The sequence below is a fragment of the Oryzias latipes genome, chromosome 16, assembly GCF_053564925.1.
Source record: "Oryzias latipes strain Hd-rR chromosome 16, Olatipes_Hd-rR_3.1".
NCBI lineage: Eukaryota > Metazoa > Chordata > Actinopteri > Beloniformes > Adrianichthyidae > Oryzias > Oryzias latipes.
The window spans coordinates 21,397,510-21,422,125 of NC_136252.1; the positions used below are offsets into that span (position 1 = coordinate 21,397,510).

At 37.8% G+C, this 24,616-nt stretch overlaps 2 protein-coding genes across 3 annotated transcripts in view; one reads left to right on the forward strand and one right to left on the reverse strand.

Moving 5' to 3' along the window:
* Window positions 1-1,382: 1,382 nt before the first annotated feature.
* Window positions 1,383-7,135, forward strand: flad1 (flavin adenine dinucleotide synthetase 1). Of its 2 annotated transcripts, XM_004077893.5 has the most exons (12): window positions 1,403-1,620; window positions 1,706-1,772; window positions 2,514-2,605; window positions 2,734-2,881; window positions 3,356-3,733; window positions 3,933-4,046; window positions 4,131-4,398; window positions 4,613-4,760; window positions 5,199-5,297; window positions 5,412-5,601; window positions 6,690-6,763; window positions 6,840-7,135. In XM_004077893.5, exons 3-12 carry the CDS (start codon window positions 2,598-2,600, stop codon window positions 6,973-6,975), a joined length of 1,563 nt encoding a protein of 520 aa, XP_004077941.1. In that variant the 5' UTR covers window positions 1,403-1,620; window positions 1,706-1,772; window positions 2,514-2,597; the 3' UTR covers window positions 6,976-7,135. The 2 variants fall into 2 exon arrangements, with proteins under 2 accessions (XP_023820105.1, XP_004077941.1); XM_023964337.2 differs by lacking the exon at window positions 2,514-2,605 and having other exon boundaries at window positions 1,383-1,620.
* A 10,705-nt stretch (window positions 7,136-17,840) lies between these two features.
* efna4 (ephrin A4) overlaps window positions 17,841-24,616 on the reverse strand; it is a 29,887-nt gene continuing 23,111 nt past the window's right edge. Inside the window, exons 4-5 of the mRNA XM_011485293.4 lie at window positions 19,875-19,901; window positions 17,841-19,534 (exon numbers count right to left, since the gene is read on the reverse strand). Coding sequence (XP_011483595.1) covers window positions 19,455-19,534; window positions 19,875-19,901 — 107 coding nt within the window. The 3' untranslated portion in view covers window positions 17,841-19,454. The remainder of the gene's footprint in view (window positions 19,535-19,874; window positions 19,902-24,616) is intronic.

The following is a 24,616-nucleotide window of genomic DNA, read 5'->3' on the forward strand; positions in this document are numbered from 1 at the left end:
CAGATGCTGTGTGCGCACGTGTTCGCGTGGGCGCGCGCCCAAGTTTGTGTTTTGTGGGGCAGATATTTTATTTCTCCTGAATCCGTCTGTGCACGAAAATATTCAATAATTTAACACTCAGAAAAGCCCCCCCCCCACCTTTTTTTGTATGTTTTCCCTTCTAAATAACTTTATAACATCTTTATATGGACACATTTCTGCAACAATATAACAATAATGTTAATATTTTTAAAAAATAGATTATTTTTTACAAAATAGCTAGATTTATTACATTGATTATCTACAAAAACAACATCATGTTTAGACTGCAGCAGCAACATGTACATAACATCTTCATATTGTATTACTTCATGAGGAAGAACGGCTATTTTTATTTATAACCAAAAACTGAGAAAAGCTCTTCTAAAAATGTTTTTGTCAAGTTTCATAGTCTAAAAAAACTTTAGCCCTGTGTCCTCACATTAATAGAAGTAAAACTGATGGTTTAAATAAACGATGGGTGCTGGTCGTCTGTCAGGAGAGTGAAGGCTAACCTTTTATTATACAGGTCAAAAACTGATCAATCTGCAGGAATATCTGCAGGTTTTATTTTTACTACTCTATTATACATGAGTGATGTGTAAGATAAACTAACCTTTCTTCAGCTCACTGCAGCCTCTGCTGGGACAGAACTTACTGCAGTCATGGATGTCTTTGTGAGTAAATTCTGTCAAACTGCAATAAAGTAATGAAACTTAAAAAGCAACAAAACAATGCCAACAAAAGAAAATCTAAACCCAAGACTTAAAGAGACTGCTCACAACAATAAAGGAGACCTTTATTGACCTGCGTTACTGCTGCAAATTGGAGATGCTCTGGATTTTATTTATTAATTAAATATTTATTTATATACATTTATTAAATGCATCTGCTCTCTCTCTCTCTCTCTCTCTCTCTCTCTCTCTCTCTCTCTCTCTCTCTCTCATAAAGACTCCAGGACTAATTTTGAAAAGACAGGATCCTTTTGTTTATTTTTCAGATTTGACTTCCACATCCTTGATTCTCCATTTTAGAAATTACCATCTAAAATTTTTTTAAAATGTAATCTGACAATTCCATAAAAAGAATAAAAAAAGGGGGGAAACAGACAAGGACACTGAACTGCTCAACATGATCAATTTGGTTTAAAGTTTGTTTTTTTGTATTCTAATGTTGTGCAATAATTTAAATGTAGGTCAGGTTTTTTTTTATCTGTCTTTAAAATAGACACTAAACCTTCAACACGTCGCTAAAATTTCGCCTCTTTTTACAGAAAATATTACATAAACAAAAATGCGCCATCAACATTTCCGGATTGATCATCTTCAAGGTTGATAATCTGATCAGAAATTTCCGATTTGATCCTCCCAGCCACTAGGGGCGTGCGAGAGTAGCTGTTGTCCTTTTCTCTCCCCTTCGAAGAAGTCGTCCCTCGCATCCTTCCGCGACGGTCAGCTTGACAGTAGCTCAAATCGTCAAATCTGGGGGAAAAGACTTTTTAGATACCAGACGTATGCAATGCCTTTCTCGGTACAGTCAAACTACAGCTTCACACCACCTGGACAAACTAAGACGATCACCGTTATCGTGCTTCCGGATATTGTAAGAACATGCATAACGTTAAAACCCGCCCCTTGAAAGTCATTGGCTGTTAACGTCACTTTCCTTTTTGTGATTGGACCAAAAGGGCTTGAGCCACCGTCGTCACAGCTGTGGGGATTCATAACGAGGACATATGCGGCTTCAGAGTAACAGTAAGTTACCTTTAAATTAAGGACATAATGTTCACATACCGGACTACAAATTCGATACACTACGAGCGCATCTTAACTGAGAATCGCAAATGTTTATATTAATAGTATAAAAAGGTATTTAGTATTTTAGCAATAATGCGATGTTGTTGACTTCCCTTCCAAAGGTTGAAGTAGTACCTAGCAAGAAGACTTCAGAGTTACTAGCGTACATTTGAAAGTCCTTAACGCGGGCACTAGTTTTTTCCCCCAAAGTAGTTGCTTCTTTTAAAATATAAAAATACAGAACTTTGTCCATAACTGTATTTAAGTTGGTGTAAAAAAATAATATGTAAAGGGTACATAAGACTGAGATTGTGTCCAACGTTGCTACTCTCTCTGTAACTTACTAGAAAATAATCACAGTAAAGAAAAACTGGGTCTCCAACGTTGCAGACTTACAATGTGATCGTTTTCTTTATTTCATAAATTTATTGTATAATACAAATTGGCAATATGAATTTTAGCAACATCAACAAATAAAGGTTTATGTTAGATACTGCAGCATAATTATGAAAGTCCATGTTGACTTTGTTTTAGTTGTTCCATGGAAGATTTTGAAGGTGGACAATAGCATTTCTGACCCAAATTATTACATGACTTGCATTTTAAATAAAAATTGCCGATGTTCAAAATCTCAGAACTACATTCGTTTTTCTAAATGCTCTTTGCCCTTATTTCTTCTTATGTTTTTTGTTTCCCTAGACACCCCCTAATTGAATAGGAATCATGAAGGGAAAGAGGGTCTGAACTGCTGTAGATCTTTTTTTGGGTGGTCTGTGTGGATCCATGTTTATGTAAGCATTGTTGTTTGTGCATGAAGGAACATATAGTGACTAATTTTAGCCTTTAAAGGCGACTTTTAAGAGATGGTTTGGAATTTGTTTTGGAGTTGAACACTTATACGTCACACATTTCTTCCCAGCTTTTCCTTGCCCAGTTTAAGTAGAGCGGGGGTGCGTGTGAGGAGGCTGACGGCACAACTCAGCAGAGCAGCCATGTCCGCCGAGAGGCAGAGCTCCACTGCGGCTCCCACTGCAGCCATTCTTATCATTGGAGATGAGATTCTAAAGGTGAGGTTTTTTTGTTGTTGATTGATATTTTTGCTTTGTGTTGCTTTCAACCTCAGAATGAGTGGCAGAGGCTCGCTTCTTGAAAGATCACGCACAACTGCCTCCTGAATACGGCTTAAATAAACGATGTTTGATGTTATTAACATGTGCAGTGAGTCGTTATCATTTTGGGCCTCTTATCCCGTCTCAGATCCCCATTTCAAGATCCAAGGAAAACCTTGTGATGGTTATTTGATGTGGCAGTGATGTTTCATATTTAAAATGACAAGTTGACTATAACTCCTTGACTTGACATGATCATGATTTAAACATGAGCTCTTTGATTTTCGTCCAATGTCACGCCTCACTCTCAGCATACGCTCACTGTGACTCCTTGAATTTCATCAGGCGGCGGTCTGGAGTTTTTTGTAGTCCTTGAATGTCACTTGTGTGTGTGGCTGCAAACTCTAGAGTCAAACTTTGTCTTCTTTTCAGGGCTACACAGTGGACACCAACAGCACCTTTCTAACACAAGCACTTCGCAGACTTGGCGTCTCTGTACAGCGTATAACCGTCATACCAGATATACAGGAGGTCATAGCCAAAGAGGTAGCCCTCCTCTCCTCTCAGTATACACACCTGTTCACCTCGGGGGGCATCGGACCCACCCATGACGATGTCACCTTGGAAAGCATTGCCATGGCATTCCAAGAGGAGATGTATCACCATCCGGATCTCACCTTGCTGGTTAAGGAATTCTTTGGGGGGACGGACAAAAACAGTCCGGCCATGAAGATGGCTAAGGTGCCCCGTTCTGCCAAACTCAACTATGGAGTGGATCCTCAAACTGGGAAACCACAACTCTACCCTGTGGTATGTTAATGTTTACAGAATGGGATTCATAGCTTTAAGTAATTTATATTCACTTCTTCAATATCCTTGAAAATGAATTTCATGCATCTTGTCAGGTTCAGATAAAAATTTTCATGATTTTAAGAAGTTCTTATAGGTCAGGATATTTTTTGTGGTGAAGACGTGTTTGTTTTTCTTGTATGAATGCTCATTCTCACAGGTCAGTGTGCGTAATGTGTATGTGTTCCCTGGGATCCCGGCTTTAATGGAGAGGGCCTTCACGGGGCTGGAACAGCTCTTTGCTACTTCAGGAACCACCTTTCACAGTCGTGAGGTAACGCCATCATCATGCAAGTCATTCAAGGATTTTCATGTGTTTTACTAGGGCAAAAAGGGGTAACCAAACTTGTCCTGTAAGGTGTTTGTGGATGCAGATGAGACAGACATCGCACCCACTCTGACCAAACTGCAGGCCAGCTGGGGCAAAAGGGTGGCTCTTGGGTCCTACCCCGACTGGTTGAGTAACTACAGCAAAGTCAGACTGGTCCTGGATTCGGAGAGCCTGGAGGAGGTGGAAAAAGCCAGAATACAGCTGGTGGAGGAGCTGCCGAAGGGTAGCGTTGTAACTTTGGTCAGAGATTCGGTGTCCATTGCCCCTACTGAGGTCCACAAACTGGCTGACGATGGTGAGGGTGACAGAGGCTGTAAATGTGGCGGTTTGGGAGATATTGGAACCATAGTCCATTTTGTTTAACTGTTGTTTCGATTGGAAAGAGGAAAAAAGGCTTCAACTTGAACCTAATTAATATTCCTAAGCATCCAAAAGAAACACTGGGATAATTTTGCTTATTCAAATGTATGTAAAGTTAAAAATAACGTTCCACCAACTTTTTTCTACAGCTACTATGTTGGGAGTGAAAGTCAAGTCAGCACTGAAGACCATAGAAGCTGCTCTGGACCAGTATTCATCCGATCAAATCTGCGTGGCCTTCAATGGAGGCAAAGACTGTACGGCGCTGCTTCACCTCTACTACGCTGCGCTCAGAAGGTAACAGAGCAGGAAAGGAGGAATCATTCATGGAAAGGGAAGACTGAGATTAACTTCATAAGGATACCAGTTTGTCACAGTGGGCTTTGAAATGTCTAACTTAAATAAAAGTGGGGAAACAGGAGAATTTGTCTTTGGACATTCTGAAGTGAACTGATCTTTGTTTTTCGTTTGTTTTGCTCCTCTTTTGTGGAACGTTCAAATCTCTGGTATCTTGTTGCAAAGTTTTCTTAAAATAAATAAAGAATCAATTTCTCTGTGTTGAAGACACAAGAAACATGAAATCAGAGCAATTTTAGTTTAATAACAAATGTAACTGTCTTTAGAATCTTGAAAATGTTTAGGTTGTTGTTTCAGGCTTAACAGGTAAAATAGAACATGTGTCAGATCAGGCCATTATGGCTTCATACCCAGTTTCTTTCTTTTTGTTTTCCTCAGGCGGAACCCAGATGGGAAAGACAAGGTCAAAGCTCTGTATATCCGCATCGTCTCTCCATTTCCAGAAATGGAGAGATTCCTCCAAGACACGACAAAAAGGTTTTTTTTATTTTTTTTATGAACATGTTTCGTTGCCGTTATTATTTCTTTCAGATTAGATAGGTTTTATTTCTCCTCTGCTATTCCTGATAATTGTCTACACATCTTATGAAGGTATAACTTGGAGCTGATCTCGGTGGAGGGCAGTATTCGACAAGCACTGAATGAGGTCCAAGAAAGGAGGCCGGAGCTGAAAGCTGTCCTGATGGGAACCAGGAGGAGCGACCCCTATTCACAGACGCTCGCCCCCATGTGTCCGACCGATCCTGGCTGGCCAGACTACATGAGAGTCAACCCGCTACTCGTAAGTCTAAAAAAAGCCTTTATTAAGTATCTTTAAATGATTATTAGGCATATGTAGCTGTTGAGACATAAATAACTTGTTTTTTTCTCTACTTTCTCTTACTTTGAGCTTAATTGTTAATATTAATTACACTAAACTAGTGGTATTTGTTTTATTACATTATTATTCAAGTACAGCCTGTTTACTAGCAGAAAGCTTTTTTTTCCCCTTCTATTTTTTTTAATAAAAAGAATTATTTTCAAGGTCACTCTTCACTTTAAAATGTATACATTTTGCAGCTTAGTTAAAGCAATGTTAACCAAGCCCTCTGGCACAAACCAGTTAAAACAAACTGCAGGTTTTGGCGAGAAGATGGTTGTTTTTTCTGCTTCGGGTGAAGAAAATGCACTGATTAGAAAAAAAAAAACACAATAACAACTTGTCTGTATAGTCCAAACGGATAGCACATAGACAAAATCCCCATTATGACCGCAAAATCACAGTTATAAAGCTCTAAAAGCATTTATTATATTGGATTATTAATAATCAAATTCTCTTTAAAACAAGTAATTAAGAAAAGGGTGAGAACTGAAGACATAAAAAACTGTTTTTTAGTCTGGACTCTCATAGTTAATTGAACATCTTAAGGAAGATACGGTGGCCCTGAAGTCCAAATCTGCCTGTCAGCTTCAGGATTGTTTAAGATTCTCCTTAAATGTCTTAATGGAATATGACCTTTCTATTTATCAAACATCCTCATTTCTTACAAAAACCTCCAGGACTCTCAGACCCTCAGGTTCAGCTCTCTTTTTTCTTCACACTATGAGAACCAGGACTCAAGGCGAGGCCTCCTTTCAATACCGTGGTGGAATAACTTACCTGAAGATCTGACAGTTTCTGCAGCCATGGAGATTTTTAAATGTAAATTAAAGATGCAACTTTTTAGCTTGGCTTTTAAATTACTAAACTAATCAACTTATGTATGTATTTATGGTGGGCTTTTAAGCAATTTAGTGCTTTTATGGTTTATCATTTGTATGTTTTTACTCTGTTTAACCTGTTTTTGCCCTTTTAATCTGCCCGTTTACCCTTTTAATTGCGCTCTCCAGGACTGGACATATCATGACATCTGGTCATTCTTGAGGACATTATACGTGCCCTACTGTATCCTCTACGACAAAGGGTAGGGATGCTTTCCTCCTCTCTTTGTTTTCTCAGCTGTGAACAACAAACCAACAGCTTTCTGTCCCCTCCTGCAGGTACACTTCTCTGGGCAGTATGGATAACACCCACAGGAACACGGCCCTTCGGATGGTGGACGAGAAGGGCGTGACGCGCTACAAGCCGGCGTACCTTCTGGAGAATGAAGAAGAGGAAAGAAACTGTCGGGCCTGATGGGTTCTGTTAAACCAGAACTTGTTGCACATGTTAACTCGTAACAAGAACAATTAGTTTCTTTGTTTGGGTATTTTACAAAAATACCTCCTATGTTGCACTGCTTTAAAAAGTGAGGCTGTTGAATAAAACACCGGGTATTGTCACCTTGTTTTTACGATTTCTGGCTCAATTTTTCTCTTTTTCGAACTCAAACGATCCACTTAGAGAGACAGCTACTGTCAAGCATGCTTTTAAATGAGTGAAAATGTTTCTGCGGAGCTGAGAAACCCGCCTTCACGGGGATTTTGGCGTGGAGCTGAAGGTCACCCAGCAGGCTACCATGCTCCTCACGCGCTGCAGTTCTGCACGCGGGCCTCACGGGCGCGTTGTTCTCACGTTTTCCCCAGGAGCGCCCGTGATTACAATAAATTACCTTCTCTGTTTCCAGACATGATTGAATCCAGGCTCATCGATCCGCGCGCGCCCTCTCCCCGCCTGGAGATTAGTCAACGCGGCGCAGCGCGGATCGATACGGGCCGATCTAATAAAGCGGGTCGCTTACGAGGCCACCGCGGGGCTGCACACACTGTTACACCAGCAATTACCACCACGGGCCGCCCCCCCACCCCACCTGAACGTACCCGACCCGACTTCACGGCTTGCTTGATTTATTAATAATAACGGTAATAAAAGAGGCAATGAACAGAGGCTTCATAATCACTGCACAGAGGACCGGCGCGCGACTTGGATGGGCGGCAAACGCACCGAAACATTGTCAAATGTGTTGGTTTAGAGAGAAACTCCGACTTACTCAACTTGCAAAAGAAAAAAAAGGAATTACATGGAAATGTTTTTTAATGATTGTTTTTAACTGTAAACACCAGCAGCACTGAGTTTACAGTAAAAAAAAAGAAGTCACAAAGTTTCAAAGTAAGAGCATGAGTCATGATGGTGAAAAACATTCTCCTTGCATAACAGATGGACCTGTATATAATTTCAAATGTGCAAAAAAAGCAGTTTTTTAATAACATATTAAGGATTGTTCCAAAAGCTGTCTATCATATCACTCGTTTTGGCTGCACTTCTGATTTTAAATACATCTTTTTAGTCACCTCTCTTCTGAAATACATTAAATCTTTGTTCTTAGCACCTCCCTTTTCTATATATCATCCAAATCACTTGAATTTTCTTTGTGCGGGTAATAACAGTATTATAAATATGCATTTAGGCATCTTTTCCTTTTATTTTTAACCCTCAGAAACAATTCTGTGTTCATTTCACACATTTTTTGTTACAAAATGATGTAACATAACCTTAATGACAAGTTTCCATAAAATATACAAAAACAAATCAAACATTTCCACTAAAGTTTCCACGGAACTAAATGCGATCATTTCAGATCTGTAGAATCTTTGCAGTAAAGAAAATGGCGGAGAACATGCTAAGAGAAGATTTGAAGCAGAAACCTTAAAGGATTTAAAGTAGGCCAGTGTTTTTTTGGCTTCAAACATCTCTAATTTCTTTTTTATGTTGACCATTTTCAACGTTTGCATAACAGAATTTATGTATCCAAACATAAAGAAAGGAGTATAGGTGATGAATCACATACATGTAACTCTAATAAAGATTCCGACACAAACATAGGATCTTAACCTATTATCCCCATATTTCTGTTGTCAAATTAATTGTATGAAATCTAAATATTCTCATATCTTGGGACTGTTTTAATAAAGTTAACCGAAACCTCAAGAGTGTTTAAACTCACAATAGAAATAATGATTTGATTTTGGCCGAGCATGCTGGAAAACAGACGCGCACTGCGAGGGCACAGATCATGTCTGTGATAGGTATTTTAAACAGAATATTTTTGCTCCCCTCCATCGTGTAAATACGCAAACTGAAAGGGTTCCCCAAAGACAGACTTTAGATCGGCTTGCAGGAGTTTGGATACAGCAGCCTCTTAAGGGGGTTGTGAGGATAAGAAACTAATCTTGCTACACTCTCAATACACTCCAGTGTTTTTTCCTTCATATCTCCCAGGTGAGGCTGCCTTATAAGAGAATGCACAGAGCCGACAGCATGTGTGATATGGCCTCAGCATGACTTAAAATTGCACTTGGCGTGACTTTGTGCAATAACATGTGACAAGCTTTGGTATCAGAGTGAAGTATCCATCAGAAGCGACTGGCTGTGAAGCTTTTCTCTAAAGGAATGTGTTCTTAATCCAATTCCTCAGCAGTTCCTGCAGTGTAAAACGAGACTTGAAGCACCATGAGACAGCAATTCAGCCCATGCCCTAGCAGCTATGCTAAACACAGAGGATGAATAGACACTCCCTTGTCAGAAAGCATCAGGAGAGAAGAGAGACCCTTGAGTCCATCCAAATTACCAGCATATCTGCATGTAAAGCCAGTGGACCAGAACAGGGGAAATAGGATGTTCAGTATCAAAGTTTCACACATTAAACGTGGATAAAAGCAAATGGGAAAGAAAAAAAACCCAGAAGGATAGGGAGGGAGAAAAAAAGAAGGAAAGCTGCTTTGCTTATTGCAATGTGAAGTGTGACTGACTTAGCTTATTTGTGCCTGTTTTCACTGTGTTCAAATAAAAAGCCAGTCTCATAATCCTACGTTTGTCACAGCTATCAGTCTGGTACACAGAACCTGGACCCCCTGCTCATATCCACACACATGGGATGCATTCAGAAGTGCGTTTCATTCAGCCAGTGGCTTTAATGTACACGGCCCGTGTGTGTGAAGCCTCAGCCGCTGAGCTTAAAACTGGTGAGAAATATTCTGCTCCGCTCAACTCCTCGGGTGCTCATTTGCACTCAACAGCCATGACTCAAACATGGAGTGGTGTGTTAGAGAGATGAGAGATGTTTAAATACTGCAAAGTCTCGCCCAGTGTCAACAGATCCCTGCTTCTCCAGATAAGAACGGGATCTTAAATCTTCTGAAACAGTCATTTTTTAGGACATTTTCAGCTATCGTTGGACAAAGCATAGGAACAAATGTTAGGCAGACTATAGCAGTTTCAAAGTTTTGTCAACAAATGGACTCAGGTATAACTATACATACAAATAGACAAAATAAGTATTGAACCTCCTTGATGTCAACTTAATGCCTGAATTCATTTTGTGCAATGAAAAAAAATAATTCAGTTATGTTTTTGCTGTCATAGATGCTAAATAAATGAAGGAGCCAAAGTTTTGATGCTTGTTTGCATCAATAGGGGGCAAGCGGATATAAAGAAAACTAATCAAAGTTACATGTATTTTCTTTTAAAACCAAGTGATGGACATCATCGTGGTAAAAATTTTACTGCTCGTAAAAGAAGGTTGTGCTCCCTGGTGTAAAAAAAGAAGATCAAACTCAGAAACACAGAAACAAAAGTCATATTTTTTTATGCTTTTTTTAATGCATTTTTATAGTAAACGGAATAGTATTAAGCAAAAAAATACAACCACTTATCAAAACCACCTTCCAGGTGTGATTTACTTTTTGTAAAACATAATAATTTTGTACTGCTTGCTAATAAGTAGCCTAACCATCCAGAAGCAAAAGGGAAGTTTGATAGATGCAGGCCAAAGGCACCTTCTCTAAAGAGCATAAAATTGTGTTAAGCAAGGCGATGGTAATATTATGGTGGGCAGTTGCTCTACAGCTTGCAGTTTTTAAAGAAACAATAACTGAAGCGAGTCCTTTCAAAGACTGATGATATACCACCATATTTTGCAAAGCAAATGATGAAAAACAGAAGTTGTGTAATGGTCTAGTCATGTGCAAATTTGAGTCCTGTAAACAAGTTGTGATGAATGTCTGAAACTGACATAACGTGCAAAAAAACCCTACAAGTTGGAGCTGGTCCAGAAAAGAAGAAGTTACACCTTTGAAAAACATGATGTTAAAGATCCTGGGATTCTGGATTATCTATCTATCTATCTATCTATCTATCTATCTATCTATCTATCTATCTATCTATCTATCTATCTATCTATCTATCTATCTATCTATCTATCTATCTATCTATCTATCTATCTATCTATCTATCTATCTATCTATCTATCTATCTATCTATCTATCTATCTATCTATCTATCTATCTATCTATCTATCTATCTATCTATCTATCTATCTATCTATCTATACTTACAAATAGATTACGTATTCGCTAATCTTTCTCTTAGTATTGTTCATATTACTAAACCAAATTATTTGTCCCATATCATTGGACTTTTTCCCACTGAAAAGATAGAGAATTCGTCTGATTTAATTTGAAAACCAACAAGGTTTTTTTCCCCCTTTATTCCTGTTTGTCTCTTTCTAGATTATATAGTAGTAAATAATTACCCTTTACTCAGCAGGCAATTTAGTGAAATAGCACCATGTCAGTTAGTCTGTCATTTTTTTTGAAGCGCAAACAGGTTTCAGCCACAGATAATTAAAGCCTTGACCATCATTTCTAAAAAGTAAAAAAAACAACAACTAAACGTTTATGAAGACTAAACAAAGAACAAATTATCTTCAGTGGAACAATTATATGCACATTAAATTTATATTATACCATGGTCTGGGTGAATACTTGATTCTGATTGGCTGCTGGATGTGGATTAAAAAGTTATGATCCACAGTGATAACACCTAAAAAATAAGTTACATAAAGTCACATATCTTAAATGTTCTATATCACTGCACTGGCTTCTTTGAAACAAACTTTTGCTTCATCATCTGGACAAAAACGAGCGGTAAGAGGTGAACTTTCTCTCTAAACTGAAGTTTTATTTAACCCATCGTGATGATCAGCATATATATCGCTTTCCTTTGCCGCTGCAGTCGAGTTCGGTGCAGGCTAAGTTTTGTGTTGTCATGCTACCGTTACAATGCGCCGCACCACGTAACAAATTGTCCATTTTTTGTGAAAAAAGCGATTTAAACCGAAAAAAAGGACGAGAATAAAGTACTAAAAATGGATTGAATATTTATTTCTTTTGTAAGTGACCATGGTAAAAGTGGGATAATGGTCTTTGAAGTGTGCATTATCAGAATTTAAAGAACTTCGCGGATGGTTCAAGATTCTTTGGCGTGAGTTAATTTCTGATAATGCACACTTCATCGGCCATTATCCCTTTCATAACAACAGCGAGTTCCAGAAAACAAACATCTTAGGAGAGAAAATGATTATCTTAGATTTAGGCTGCAACTTAAATTTGAGATCTACACAAAATAAACAATTGTTGTTGCTTACACAAATCAAATAACATCAACTGCATTTGGTTTTTTAGAGTTAAATCTGTCTTGATTTGTCAACCAGTCTTAACCCCTGTAATAAAACCTTCAAATGAGGTGATAAATCTTGTCTAAGTCAAGTGGCTTTAAAACACTGAAATAATTGAATGCCAGGGTTAAGTACCAGTATATTATTTCCAAACTGTGATATGTCAGAGTACTTGTTAATGACGTTTGAAAGTAATCTCTTACTTTTTTCACAATTGTCATGCAGTTAAATGACCTTTGTATTTCTTGTAATACCTATATAAAAATATACAATCTGAAGTGACATGGTAGAGCATTTTACATTGAGATGAGGATTTATGCAGTTTTATAACAATGTTATTTTTTTAAAAACTAAAGGAAAGCACAAAAAGCACAGGTAAAGGGCCCTCGGCTTTAACCACTTAGTCCTTAAAAATAAAAACATAGGCTATCTACTTAGTGGAAAGCAAAATAATAGAGAGTAAAATCTGAAGCTTGTGCGTCTCAGAAAATCTAAAACAAACGCTGGAAAGCAGGTTAAAATGACCATACTTCTTTGCTGAAAACAACAAAATTGACAGATTTTTCATTGAAAAAACAGGCTTCTCTTCTTAGAAACATAAAAGATGAATTAAAAGGGTTAGGTCTATAAAGTTTATGGTAAAATTGGCTTACTAAGTCTAAAGAAATTTTAAAGATGCTCAAAATGACTGACCATAACCAGAAAAAAGAAAAAATCTATTGTTTGTGGCATCTTTTTCACCTGTTTGTACCACATGGTTTTGCTGCTTTGAAGAATAACATTTTGATCGTTTTTCCGGTTGAAATACGCAAGTTACCATGAAATGCATAAGACATTACTCAAAACTCACCAGTAATGTTGTACAATACTTTGCTTGAGTTAAACATAATGACACTGTAATGCCTTTTGTAATAAGTTACTCTGAACACAGTTAACTTATGTTTCTAAAGAGGTTTTTGACTTTAAAACTGCATAACAAACTAGCTGTGGAAAAAAAAGACATTTTTGTGGCAGAAATGTAAATCCATGCTCTTTTGATAAAAAGTTCAAGTCACAGTCTTTACATTACACATGTATTGTGAACATCACTGATGGAAAAATGTGAAAATAACATTAACTTTATTTTATCTAATGAAGTCCGTCTGCATGCTTGCTTCTGATTTACTCAAAAAATACGTTCTTGGTTTGCAGATTTTGTCCTGATTTCTCTCATATATTTAGAAAAACAAAAAGGAAAATTTGGAAGCTATTTTGCATTTTATTTTATTATACTACTTAACTTAGTACCAAAAGTTGTCTAATTTTCTAAAAAACTATGAATTTCCTTGTTCTTTCCTGGTTGAGCTTTCCCAGAGGTGTAAAAGAACCACTGGCTGACATTTCCTGACCCACTTCACAAGTCCTAATGAGTTAGTTAAGGTACATCAAAGAGCAGAAGCTACTCAAGAGGAATGTTCTCCAAGTGCTTGCAGGAGATACTCTTGAACCACATCCTTTACATCCAAAAACGCCTGCATTGACACTTCAAGGTCAGTGAGCACACGGAGGGCTGAAACACCTGTGAGGAGCAATACTGGATCTCTGTTTCTTAACTTTTAAATAAAAAGTTTACAATGCTTTTGACAAACATCTCAGTTCAAAATCCCATATGTGGAGGGATTTAAGGTTGTGGGAAGCCAGGACTTCTTTTTGGAAAAAGAGAAAAAGTATGATTTAACTGTTGATCAGCTTGGCGGTTCTCTTGAGAAACTGCTGAAGTGAAGCCTGACACAGGAAATTGAAAAGGCCATATGTTTAAGTCAAACTTCTAAAATCCCTCTTTACAGACTTAGCTTCCTAAAGATTTTACTCTTCACTGCATAAAGAGTTAGATATTCTCTCCAGGAAATATACACCGTGTCGGATTATGAAGTGTTGAAAATGTGAATGCAACACTTGCAAGAAATGTCAAGAGACTGTTTTTCCTGATTGGTGGTGACACATCTTTGAATTGGATGTGGTTTAGATCTGTTAAATGAAAGAACACAACAGGCACAGTTGATGTACAAAAGAAAGTTAATAACACTTTTTTACATTTACATGCAACAGGAACAACCGTTTTAGTTTGTTTTGCCATTCAACCAAGAAAAACTTAGCATACTGGAAGATACAGACCTCAAACTAAGAGGACAATGGATTTTCTGCTGTGATTTACTGTATAATTGGAAGGTGACAGCAGAGATGATTTTCAAAACCTGGCCAACTTTAAAGACCAGTTAAGACAAAGTTTTGGCACGCTTCAAAACTCCAACTAACTCCTGGTATAAACAATATTTTCGTCATCCTTTATTGGGTAACCTTTGAAATACACTGCAGTTTCAAAGTTACTCAATTATTCCATTAAAATCCAGATTTCCTAACAAGCACAGGATTAGTCTTCACAATCTCTTCCCATGAAATTTGCATGATTATGCTTCACACATTAAAACAGTTCCTCAACTTTTCCTTCACTCCTGAAATTTTCATGTAAGGCAAAAATGCTATTTATACAAAATACACTTTAAGTAGATCCCTTAAAAATCTGAACCCATCCTTCTGCTATTCACATTTTGTTTTAACCCTGAAGTGTCATTTTTAGTTCCTCTTTTTACAGTTTTGTTTTTTTCTCTCTAGTATTTTCATAAAACAATGCATTCAAACAAAGTAATCATGACTTTTTATTTCTCTGTGAGCGTTAAACCGATCAGGATTATCTTCTAAATTCACACATTAGAAAGTATATACCGGTACATGCTAATTTTTTCCATCTTTTTTACGGTGGTTCTATAGGACACCAAATGTACACTAAAGTGCCCCATAGGTGTGCATGTGTGAGTGTGTGTGGGAATGATTGTGTGGTCCTGCGACAGACTGGCGACATGTCCTGGGTGTACCCTGTGTTCACACAACAGTAGCTGGGACAGGCTTCAGCAACCCTGTGACCCCTATGAGGTTAATGCGGATTAAAAAAGTGGATGGATGGAGGGAGGGAGGGAGGGTTGGACACCAAATGTAAGTGACAATGTTATCATTGAGCATGGATATCATGGATATACATCACTCAATCTGAACTTTTTAAAAAATTGATTTTCTGAACATAAGACTTATTTAATTGATTCCTGCCTGTTTCTACTGAGTGTCTATTTAGCTTTTCATTACATAAAGTATATTGTAGTCAGCGCAGAAAAAATGTTGCTCAATTGCACCCCCCCCACACACACCCCCACACACACATGTATGCATACACCTCTGTTAAACCAAACAGCTACCGGTAATTAAGTTTTTCAGAGCAAACCCAGGTACACTAACTTAATGTTGTTTTTAACCCTTGTGCTATCTTATGACCCCACCCTTACATTGACGTGTTATTCCTACCATGACAAAGGTGGATAAAGGGGAAGAGGATTTCATGTAATTCATGGACAACATTGAAGATCACAAACTATTGAAGAAAAAAACTTCAGCGCACTGTCTAGTGGGTCTAGATGACCCAACTCCCAATGTTAAAGTGCCTGGGATAGCACAAGGGTTAAAGGGTAAAAATACATTCAAATAATTCTGAATAAGGTAAGCAAAGGTGATTGTTAGCCATGATCAGCTGGAATAAATGACTCCACCTTTGTGTGTGTAGAGTCAGATTTTTTCTCTCCCTCCGACTGCTTAACTAATGGATCAAAAATAGTAACCATGACCAAGTCAAAGTGAACATTTAAACTCCTCTTTTACTTGAACATAGTCCGTTCTCTCAATAATAAAGTTGACCATGTTGTTTTTTTTTTTTTTACTAAGCAAACCCTGTACATGCATCATTTTTCAGTCATTTATAAAGTAACCGATCAACTGATGAAAATTCTTTTGGTTTTAAACTGCAACTTCCGTTATTTTGCACAAAGAAAGTGGCTTTGATTTCTTTCTAGCTTCAGGAAGGGCTGCTGATACTCACCTCACAAGAAATTCCACAGACATCTTTAGTCCTCAAAACAAGGTTTTCTAATTTTCTTCTTCTTCTTTTTTTTAAATATATTAATTATGAGATTGTTTCAAAAAAGAAAATCACTGTTCTGAATTTTTTAAGCTTTCAAAAACTCCTTACATAAATCTGTATGTGTGTCAAATGTACAAGATAAGAATATAAATAAAACTCAAACTGATGATTTTAAGCAGTGCGGTAAAATTCAATTAATATTTGACCAAAAATTACAACCGTCAAAAATCAAAATGTCAAAAAAAAAAAGAAGAAAAATCACGTTCCTACTGACGAAAGAAAGACAATTACAACATGACCATAGAACTGAATGTGTTGATTTGAGTTTGTTTTAATTAAACGTGATGGATGTGGCTGCAATTTGCAAAGAAAATTTGCGTCCTTTGCTAATAATAGTTTTATTGAAGATTAGCAATCATGTTTTCATTCTAAAATATTCATAGTGCAATTAAATTGGGGACTGGCAATTGAATGTGCCATGTTGAAATTTGATTAGCTGTAATTACAGTATGATAAAAATGTTTCTTCCTTTTTTGTTGTTTAGACTAAATTTGTGACTTCAGAAACTGTTTTTTGAAGTCACATAATCTACTTAAGGCATTAAAGACTTTTTTCCTGAGTGTCGTTTGTCCTGCAGTAAGTTTACAATCCTGCTTTTTTCCATCAGCTCAAAACAAACTCTTGAAAAGCAAGACCCCCCCCCCCCCCAATATTTTATAACTTGTAATTTTTTATTTGAGCATTTTAAATCTTCCTGTTTGAAACCAAAGATAAAATACAAAGACCATCAAACCTAAAACCTTTAGCACCTTGAAAACATTTGCCAGAAAGTAAATAAACACACAGTCGCACAATTATGGCGGACGGGATTTTCTTTTAATTTTTTTCCCCCTTACAAGTTTCCATCTCTGTCCAACAATTTCAGCCCTCTTGCTTCATGCACAATGGCAAAAGAAAGAAAACATGAGCTTTGGAAATCTCTATGTGAGGGTCAGAATCAAAGGCGCTTCGCGACAACATGCCTTAACGGCGACAAACGTGTCATCAGAAGAGATCATAAACCATGAAATAGGAGCATTAGCACTGTTATCCAGGAAATTGCATCTCTGGCTTCATAAGACGTTCAACATTACAGCTTATATAAATGGAAATGCATTTTACAGCTTATTTAGATGTACGCTCCTATATTTAAAACACAAAGAAACCTCATCTCTTTTTGAGCTGGATTGAACCTCAGCCCTCATGTTGACAGAAAATAACTGCTTTAAGGTCAATGTATTGGCAAAAATACCAGAGTGTCTAATAATACCAGAAATCCACTGGGTATCAGTCTTATCAGCCTCAGAGGCCCCATAGATAAAATCCCAGCTCAATATTCCATCAGGTTACTCACATTACAATGGCCTCTTATACCGCAAGGTCATTTTAAGTCCCCGAAGTCTCCTTATCTCAAGAATTTGTGTAAAACACTGAATGCATTTGTCCAATAAATAATGTTCTGGATGTTTGTGACTTGTCACAGGTACCTGTTATTTCACAAGAAAATCCATTTAAACTTGTTTAAACAGGAAGTTAAAGAAAAAAAAAAGAAACCAACCCTGAGCATTTCAATGCAATCATTTATTTTGTTGACCTGCCACAATAAAAAGGCTCAGATTGCAGATGGCTCTTCACAGAAGAAGCAATATTCTTCACTAAAATGTGAAAGCAAACAAACCAGCAACAAATAAAATAAAAAATACACCAATAAAACACAAACATCTACTACTAAAGGATAACATTCAATGGAAAAAAAGGCCAGTAGGCAAAAATCCCAACGTTGGTTTATCGTCCATTGCAGAAATCAGCATAAGAGAATAAAAACAAAACAAAAGCAAAGATATGCCTCAAAACAGCAAAACAATTTCACACCCAGACATTTTGACAATATAAAAAAATAAAAGTAAGTGCTCACAATTTTTTTTTCTAGAGTCAAAATAAATTTTACATACTTATTAAATTTTCCAAGCATAAAGCATTTAGCAGACCAATTGTTATTAATCAAATATAAAATAAAAAACATCTAATTTTTTAATCAGAACATAAAGCATAATTAAAAAATGTAGGGCTGCAGATTATTTTTATGCTTTAACTACTGAAAATATTATCTGCTGGAATTTTTTTTACAAAGAATATCTAAAAAATATATACTTTTATCTTCTTAATTAAATACAAGATTGTGCTAAATCAATTAGCTAGGGATTATAAAGTGAATCCATATTAATCCTCAGTATAATTGGTCCAGGAAGAAAGGCAGAGATGTCAAAGTCTTGGAATAAAAAAAAAAAACAAAGTTGGAGGATGCATGAACACCTTGTCAGCTTTTACAATATATTTAAGCAACAGAAGCTGCTTTTCCTTCAACTCCTCCTTTCCAAAGTCAGTCCTGGAGCAGGAAGATGGGTGCAAAAACAGGAGGTTTAGGGTCCAGCCAGAGACGGCAAATCTTTACCTCATCCTTCCCTCACAACACCAACCCCGACTTCCAAATTTAAAGTTTATGACCAACCCAGTTTGGCTCCAGTAAAACCAGTTTAATCCCAGTAGGGGGCGCAGCAGCCCACTTCAATCTTCTAAGTACTTGTCATTTGTTTTCTAAATTATTTTATTTGACCAAAGTAAGTAGTTTGAAAAAGCAAAGCATACATTTCCCACTCATGCACAGTTACAAATGTTTCCTGGTCCATGCAGAGCATTTACGAACAAAAGAAGCTAAACATCCAACTCAAAAGTTTCTCTGCAGCTCATAAACTACCAGCCTGAGTCACTCAGTACAGCAGTGTGTCGATTTGGCCTCTTCTCAACTTGAAGAAATGTAAACTGAACAAAAATTAAGCAACATAACTTTGTTAGAACAAGTCCCGACACACACACAGTGAAACATGAGTCTCATGGCAAGCCCAGTAGCTTTCTTGTATTTGCTCAATGAGTGGAAAAAAACAAGAAATGAATCACTGGAATTCAGATTGTCGGTCCCTGAGTCAATGTGACTTTTTCTGTAGAAGACACTTTTCTGGGATTTCACAGGTAAACCGCCAAAAAATGTCTTATTTTAGAAGCTAACCGTAGATTTATTTACTATGAGTAATTTAACGCGTGTCATTTTCGCCCTGGTTTTTAATGTCTGTCCGACCACTCACACAAAAAAACAGATCAACAGGGAAGATGATGATGGACCAATCAACATGTCAACAGGAGAAGGATGAGAAGTGGAAGAAAAGTTGCTCTTAAAGAGGAAACCCCATTTAGACGTGCCGTTTCTGAAAAACAAAAGGGTAAAAAAGGTATTAGTAACATACATGTGACAAAAAAAGAAAGTTTTCCAACTTCTACATTTTTAATGAGAGCTAGACTGAAAAATGTGAACTGCACTGTTTTAAAAATCTTTGTGAAATAGTGCCATCTTAAATGGAAAAAAATATGTTATTGTTGGATTGGTGCTTTAATTTTTCGTCTTTCCACATCCTAAAAAGGTCAAATGGATTGAATTTCTTGAAAGAAAACATCTCAGAGGAATAAAAGTTAATGAAACAAAGCATTTACCGGTATGTTTAATTATTGCCAATGACACAAAATATTTATTTTGATGTTGGAGCTTACTTTGTATTTGTTTTGATCCCTCTGAAGCTGCAACAGAGTAAAAAACAGAAAAATTAGATAAAGTTAAGGTAAAGACACAAGTTGCTGATTGGACATTCCTTTGGTTCTTAACTTTGTTAACAAAGCTGCTGATTTGTGAAACAAAAAAGGTGCAAGGAACAGACAAACGACCAGAGGAAGGTGTTTACCATTACTCAAGGACCAATGCCATGAAAAATGAGTACTGACTGGCTGTGCAACCCCAGATATGCCCCCCTATGCAGATTCTTTTAAAGGTCACACAAAAAAATAAAAAAATAAAAAGGTTTGAGAAGCATGGCACTAGGAACGGTGTTGTGCAAATTACTGAGAGCAGGAATGATGGAGATTATGGAGGAGGGGGGCAAACAGGAAATGAAAAAAAGACGGGGGGATGCGAGAAAATTTGAAATGACAGAGCGAAACCAAAAAGTGGACACAAGATGAAAAGGACAGCAGCAGAGGTTCAAGTGAGAATGTCTGAAGAAAAGAAAGAAGGTTGGAGAGATTGGAACAAGGTCAGACAGAGGGAAAAGGAGCGTAGAAAGAGGGGGGGTCGGTGTCTGGGCATCACCTTCTCAGCAGGACAGGGTCTGAAAGGAAATAGTACGGAGGGACAGTGTGCTAGAAGAATGAAAAACTGGACAAAAAGAGAGAAACATAAAAGATATTTATTGACACACACACACAGGTAGTGGGGCTTTAAAGTGGTTAAAATCTGAGGGAAAAAAATAATCGCCATAATCCAGTGAGCTCGGACAAAAGGGTCGGGAAACAAGGCTGAGGCTACACAACTGCTTATTAAATCGATCTTTGGCCTTGAACCAAGCTCTGACACTGTGGCACTGACAACTCATAAGACACACAAACCAACACGCATTCACACAAATGCACCCACAAAAACCAGTGGGAGTGTGTGACGATGACTCCGAAAGAAATACCACCACATATGTCCGGCGGCGTCACTTTGTGAGGCTAACAGACATGTGGCTTCAGCTGACATGACTCTAAATGACTCTCAGGTTGTGTATCACTAACGACCATCAGAAGGTTAACGAAGCATTTAACATAAGCCAAGGTTTGGGCCTCGCACCAAGCTCTATGTGAACATCCATGCGTGTGAAGGCTTTGTGGAAAAAAAACTGAGGAAAAGTTTAAAAAAAAAAAAAAAAAAAAAAGTAATTTCTATTTAAAAATCAGACAAACAAACACACAAAAAAACCTTAACCAAAACACTTTAGACTTAAAAATATAAATAAATAAATCAATCAAATTGAAATCACATTTTTGCTTGCTTTTCTAAAACAATTTCATAAATACTTAGAAATCACTCTAATTTTCATGTTATTAAAAAAATAAAAATAAAAAACAATGGTGAAATAAATATAAAAAATCTATAAAGTACAATAAAAAACAATTATTTAAAAAAAAAGTTGAATCATCCAAAATAATTTAGAAATGTTGGCAGTGTCTATAAAAACTATTAAACAAATGCTTAAAAACACGAAATAAAATAAAAACATCTGTATTTTGTGAAAAATCATTTCGCGTTTAATTCGCAGACGAGAGCCTTTCTAGCTTACTCCTTCCAGAATGTTCAACTTAATGTGACATGTTTTGACTTGTGTTTAATCGCATCATGCAGGCGAAAGCCGAACAGCGACGACACGTCTTTTACATCTACATTTAAGTTTTGTCCAGGTCTGCCACAAAATGGTTTCCTTGGTGGCGTGAATGCCGCAGTACGGCCTCTTCAAAGTGCCGTGACAAACAGGCTGCATGTGTTAGTGTGCATGCACGAACATGGCGCAGTGCACGTGTGTGTGCAGAGAGCTACACTGCAGACTGAATACCTTCCACCATCCCACCTCTCTTCTCGTGCCGCCATTTCATGCATAAGCTACACAAAGCTAACGCTGCCAGTTAGCGAGAAGCTAAACGAGCGAAAACTGGAACTCTGGCTTTTCTGTGAAAACTTGCAATATGTCTGAAGCTAAATATTCTTTTTAAATTGGACTCAAACATTAAGAGACGTTTGAGTTAATAGGTTGCAAAAGGTTTTTGGGAAAAGGGTGGAGGGGGTTAAAAAGGCAGGAAAACAAGGAATTAAAGGGGGAGAAAAAAATCTCTGCAAAAAATAAAAATAAAAAAGCAAGAAGTGGGGAAAATTGTGGCACGCTACGAACTGATATAAATGTAATGGACTGAGCACAGCAGGACAATGACAGGAAAAAATAGCAGTAAGAAGGAGAGGGAAGAAGAATCAATTAAGGAGAAATGGAAGTCGGTTTGTAAAGCTTTCTCACAGTGGGATGGCGAAGGAGAAGGAAAGCGAATGAATCGCAGCGGCAAGAGGAGCAAGAGATAAACAAAAAAAGGTAAGTAGAGTAGGAGGTGAAGAGAGCAAGAGGAAGATGCAACAGAAAGCTGCAGGGCGCCAAAGATTTCACACGACACCAGTCAACTAATGTCAGTTTAGATCCAGCTTTTCTGATGCAACATGGGCTTAAGCACCTAAAGTGTCTTTCTAAATGTGTGACAGTGTTGAAATATCAGAACACGCAGCAAAGCCTCAAAAGTGCGTCCTAGAAAGCTCCTATCAACAGCTGAGGACACTCGTGAGACATGGTTAAGAACCTTCGTTGTCATTGAAGCTGGTCTGCCTGGTTTATTGAGCACTGCGGTTAAATTAAGCTAATAAACACACACATTCACAGACTGGAGAGGAGACCGGATCGAGGGAGCACTGTGTCACCTTGGTACAATGACAGCGTCCCGGCCGGACCCCCTCTGTCACCTCTGTCCTTCAGTCCAGCACCAGGCGCTTTATGTTTGCGCTGATGATTAATTCAAATGCCCGGGACAGGGCATCCCCACGTGAAACTACCTTTTAATCAGTTGAGCAGCTTTGAGGGGGGGAGGGGGGGGGGCAGGAGAAAGGAGGGAGGTGCACAGTTTGAAGTTTAGATGAGAGATGTAGCTGAAGGACAGGAGCTGCCATCACCTACGGCCCCACACACACCCAGAATACACAGGAACAGCGAGCCCTGCTGCCACGCGGCCTGTCAGATAAAAGGGAGCCTAAGCAGGAAGGAACCGGGGAGTGTGTGATGCATTTCCACAGGGTGCAACACAACAACAGCTGTGGAAAGCTGCCATTCGTGGATGGCCGGAAAGACACAGCTCTCCTTCATCTCCTCTCTCATTCATCTCCTTCGCCCTGTTCTCTCTGGCCTCATGTATGCTCATCCCAGCCCACTCGCTGCACAGCATGACCGCGACAGAGATGGAGCGAAGCAGAGAAACGAGGAACACGGGAGTCGGGGAATAACTGCTCAACAAAGGGAAGGTGGGAAAAGAAGGTGGCGGGGCGAGGCAGGGCGGAGTTTAGGAGGAGGAGGAGGAGGAAGGAAGACGTGCGAGTCTCTACCCATGGATGGTGCCTAGATTAGTTTTGCTCCAGTAGCGAAAGATCATAAAAAATGAGGAAGGGAGGAGAAAGCTGAAGAGACAGAGAGAAGGGGGGGATTAGTGCCACTTCAGGAATGACAGAAGGGTGATGAAAGGAAGAACTGGAGGTTAGAGTAGAAGGTATTGGGGGGGCGTAGTGAGACAAGAAGACAAAGATCCTAAAATTTAGTCAGGATTAGTTTCGGTTAGGAAATGGGACGTGAGGCAAAATTGTAAAAAAAAAATTCTAAAAAAGGAGTTGGCTCGTGAATCTTTGTAGGTGAAAAAAAAAAAATTATACATGTGTGTAATACTATATATTCTCTCCCCCCATGAATTAAAATAGATTTGTTCATGATTTGTAAAACCTGTGCATAACTAGCTTTATTTTAGGCATTAATAAATAACATTCTTATTTACATTTTTCATTTTTTTTAGTTATTTCAACTATTTCATGGGCTTAGATTTGATCCGGCAGGAAGTATTGTTGAATTGACAAAAGAATAGCCTTTTATTTGATAACCTCAGATAGTTGTGAATAGATCCAGCATTAAAAAAAAATACATTGGTTGTGTCCGAATTCCTTCACTATTCACTACTTGGTGCACTGTATAGAGCGTTCGCCAATTAGTCGGGGGTCAATATCTACAATTCCAAAATCCAGTACACTAGAAAGTCTTGGACTGCCAAATATAGACTACAAACCATTGCGTTCAAACAATTTTTAATGTGAAGAAAAAAAATCATTCACATTTACTTTTTATAAACCACTCAAGTTTTCATCTTCAGAACAATATGGATTCATTATTAGTATTTATATTTATTAGGTTTTTACTTTGGGAAATTGGTGATGTCATATTTACAGTAAAAAAAATCATTTGTGAGCATGGGGACAGAATTGCTTTTAAAATCCAGGGTACTAGATATTCCGGTACTTTTTGAAGTACTGGAATATCCGTATATTTTTTTTAGTAGTTAGGGACTAGGAAGGGAAGTCGGCCATAGCCATGTTTTTATAGTGCGATAACTGAAAAATTACTCTTAGTCACACATCATTGAGGAGAAGGTTTTTAAAGACGCAATTTGGGAAAACATTTGACATTTTTATATATCTTTTCATGTTATATTGTTCAAGGTTATAAGACTTGCAGGTGGAGCTCAAGTAAGTCTGCAGCCAGTTTTCCTGAAGAGAAAGAAAAAGAGAGAAAGAGAGAAGGGGGGGTGGGGGGTGGGATGAGATCAGTTCGGGACAGCACAACAAGCCCCCTGCAGAT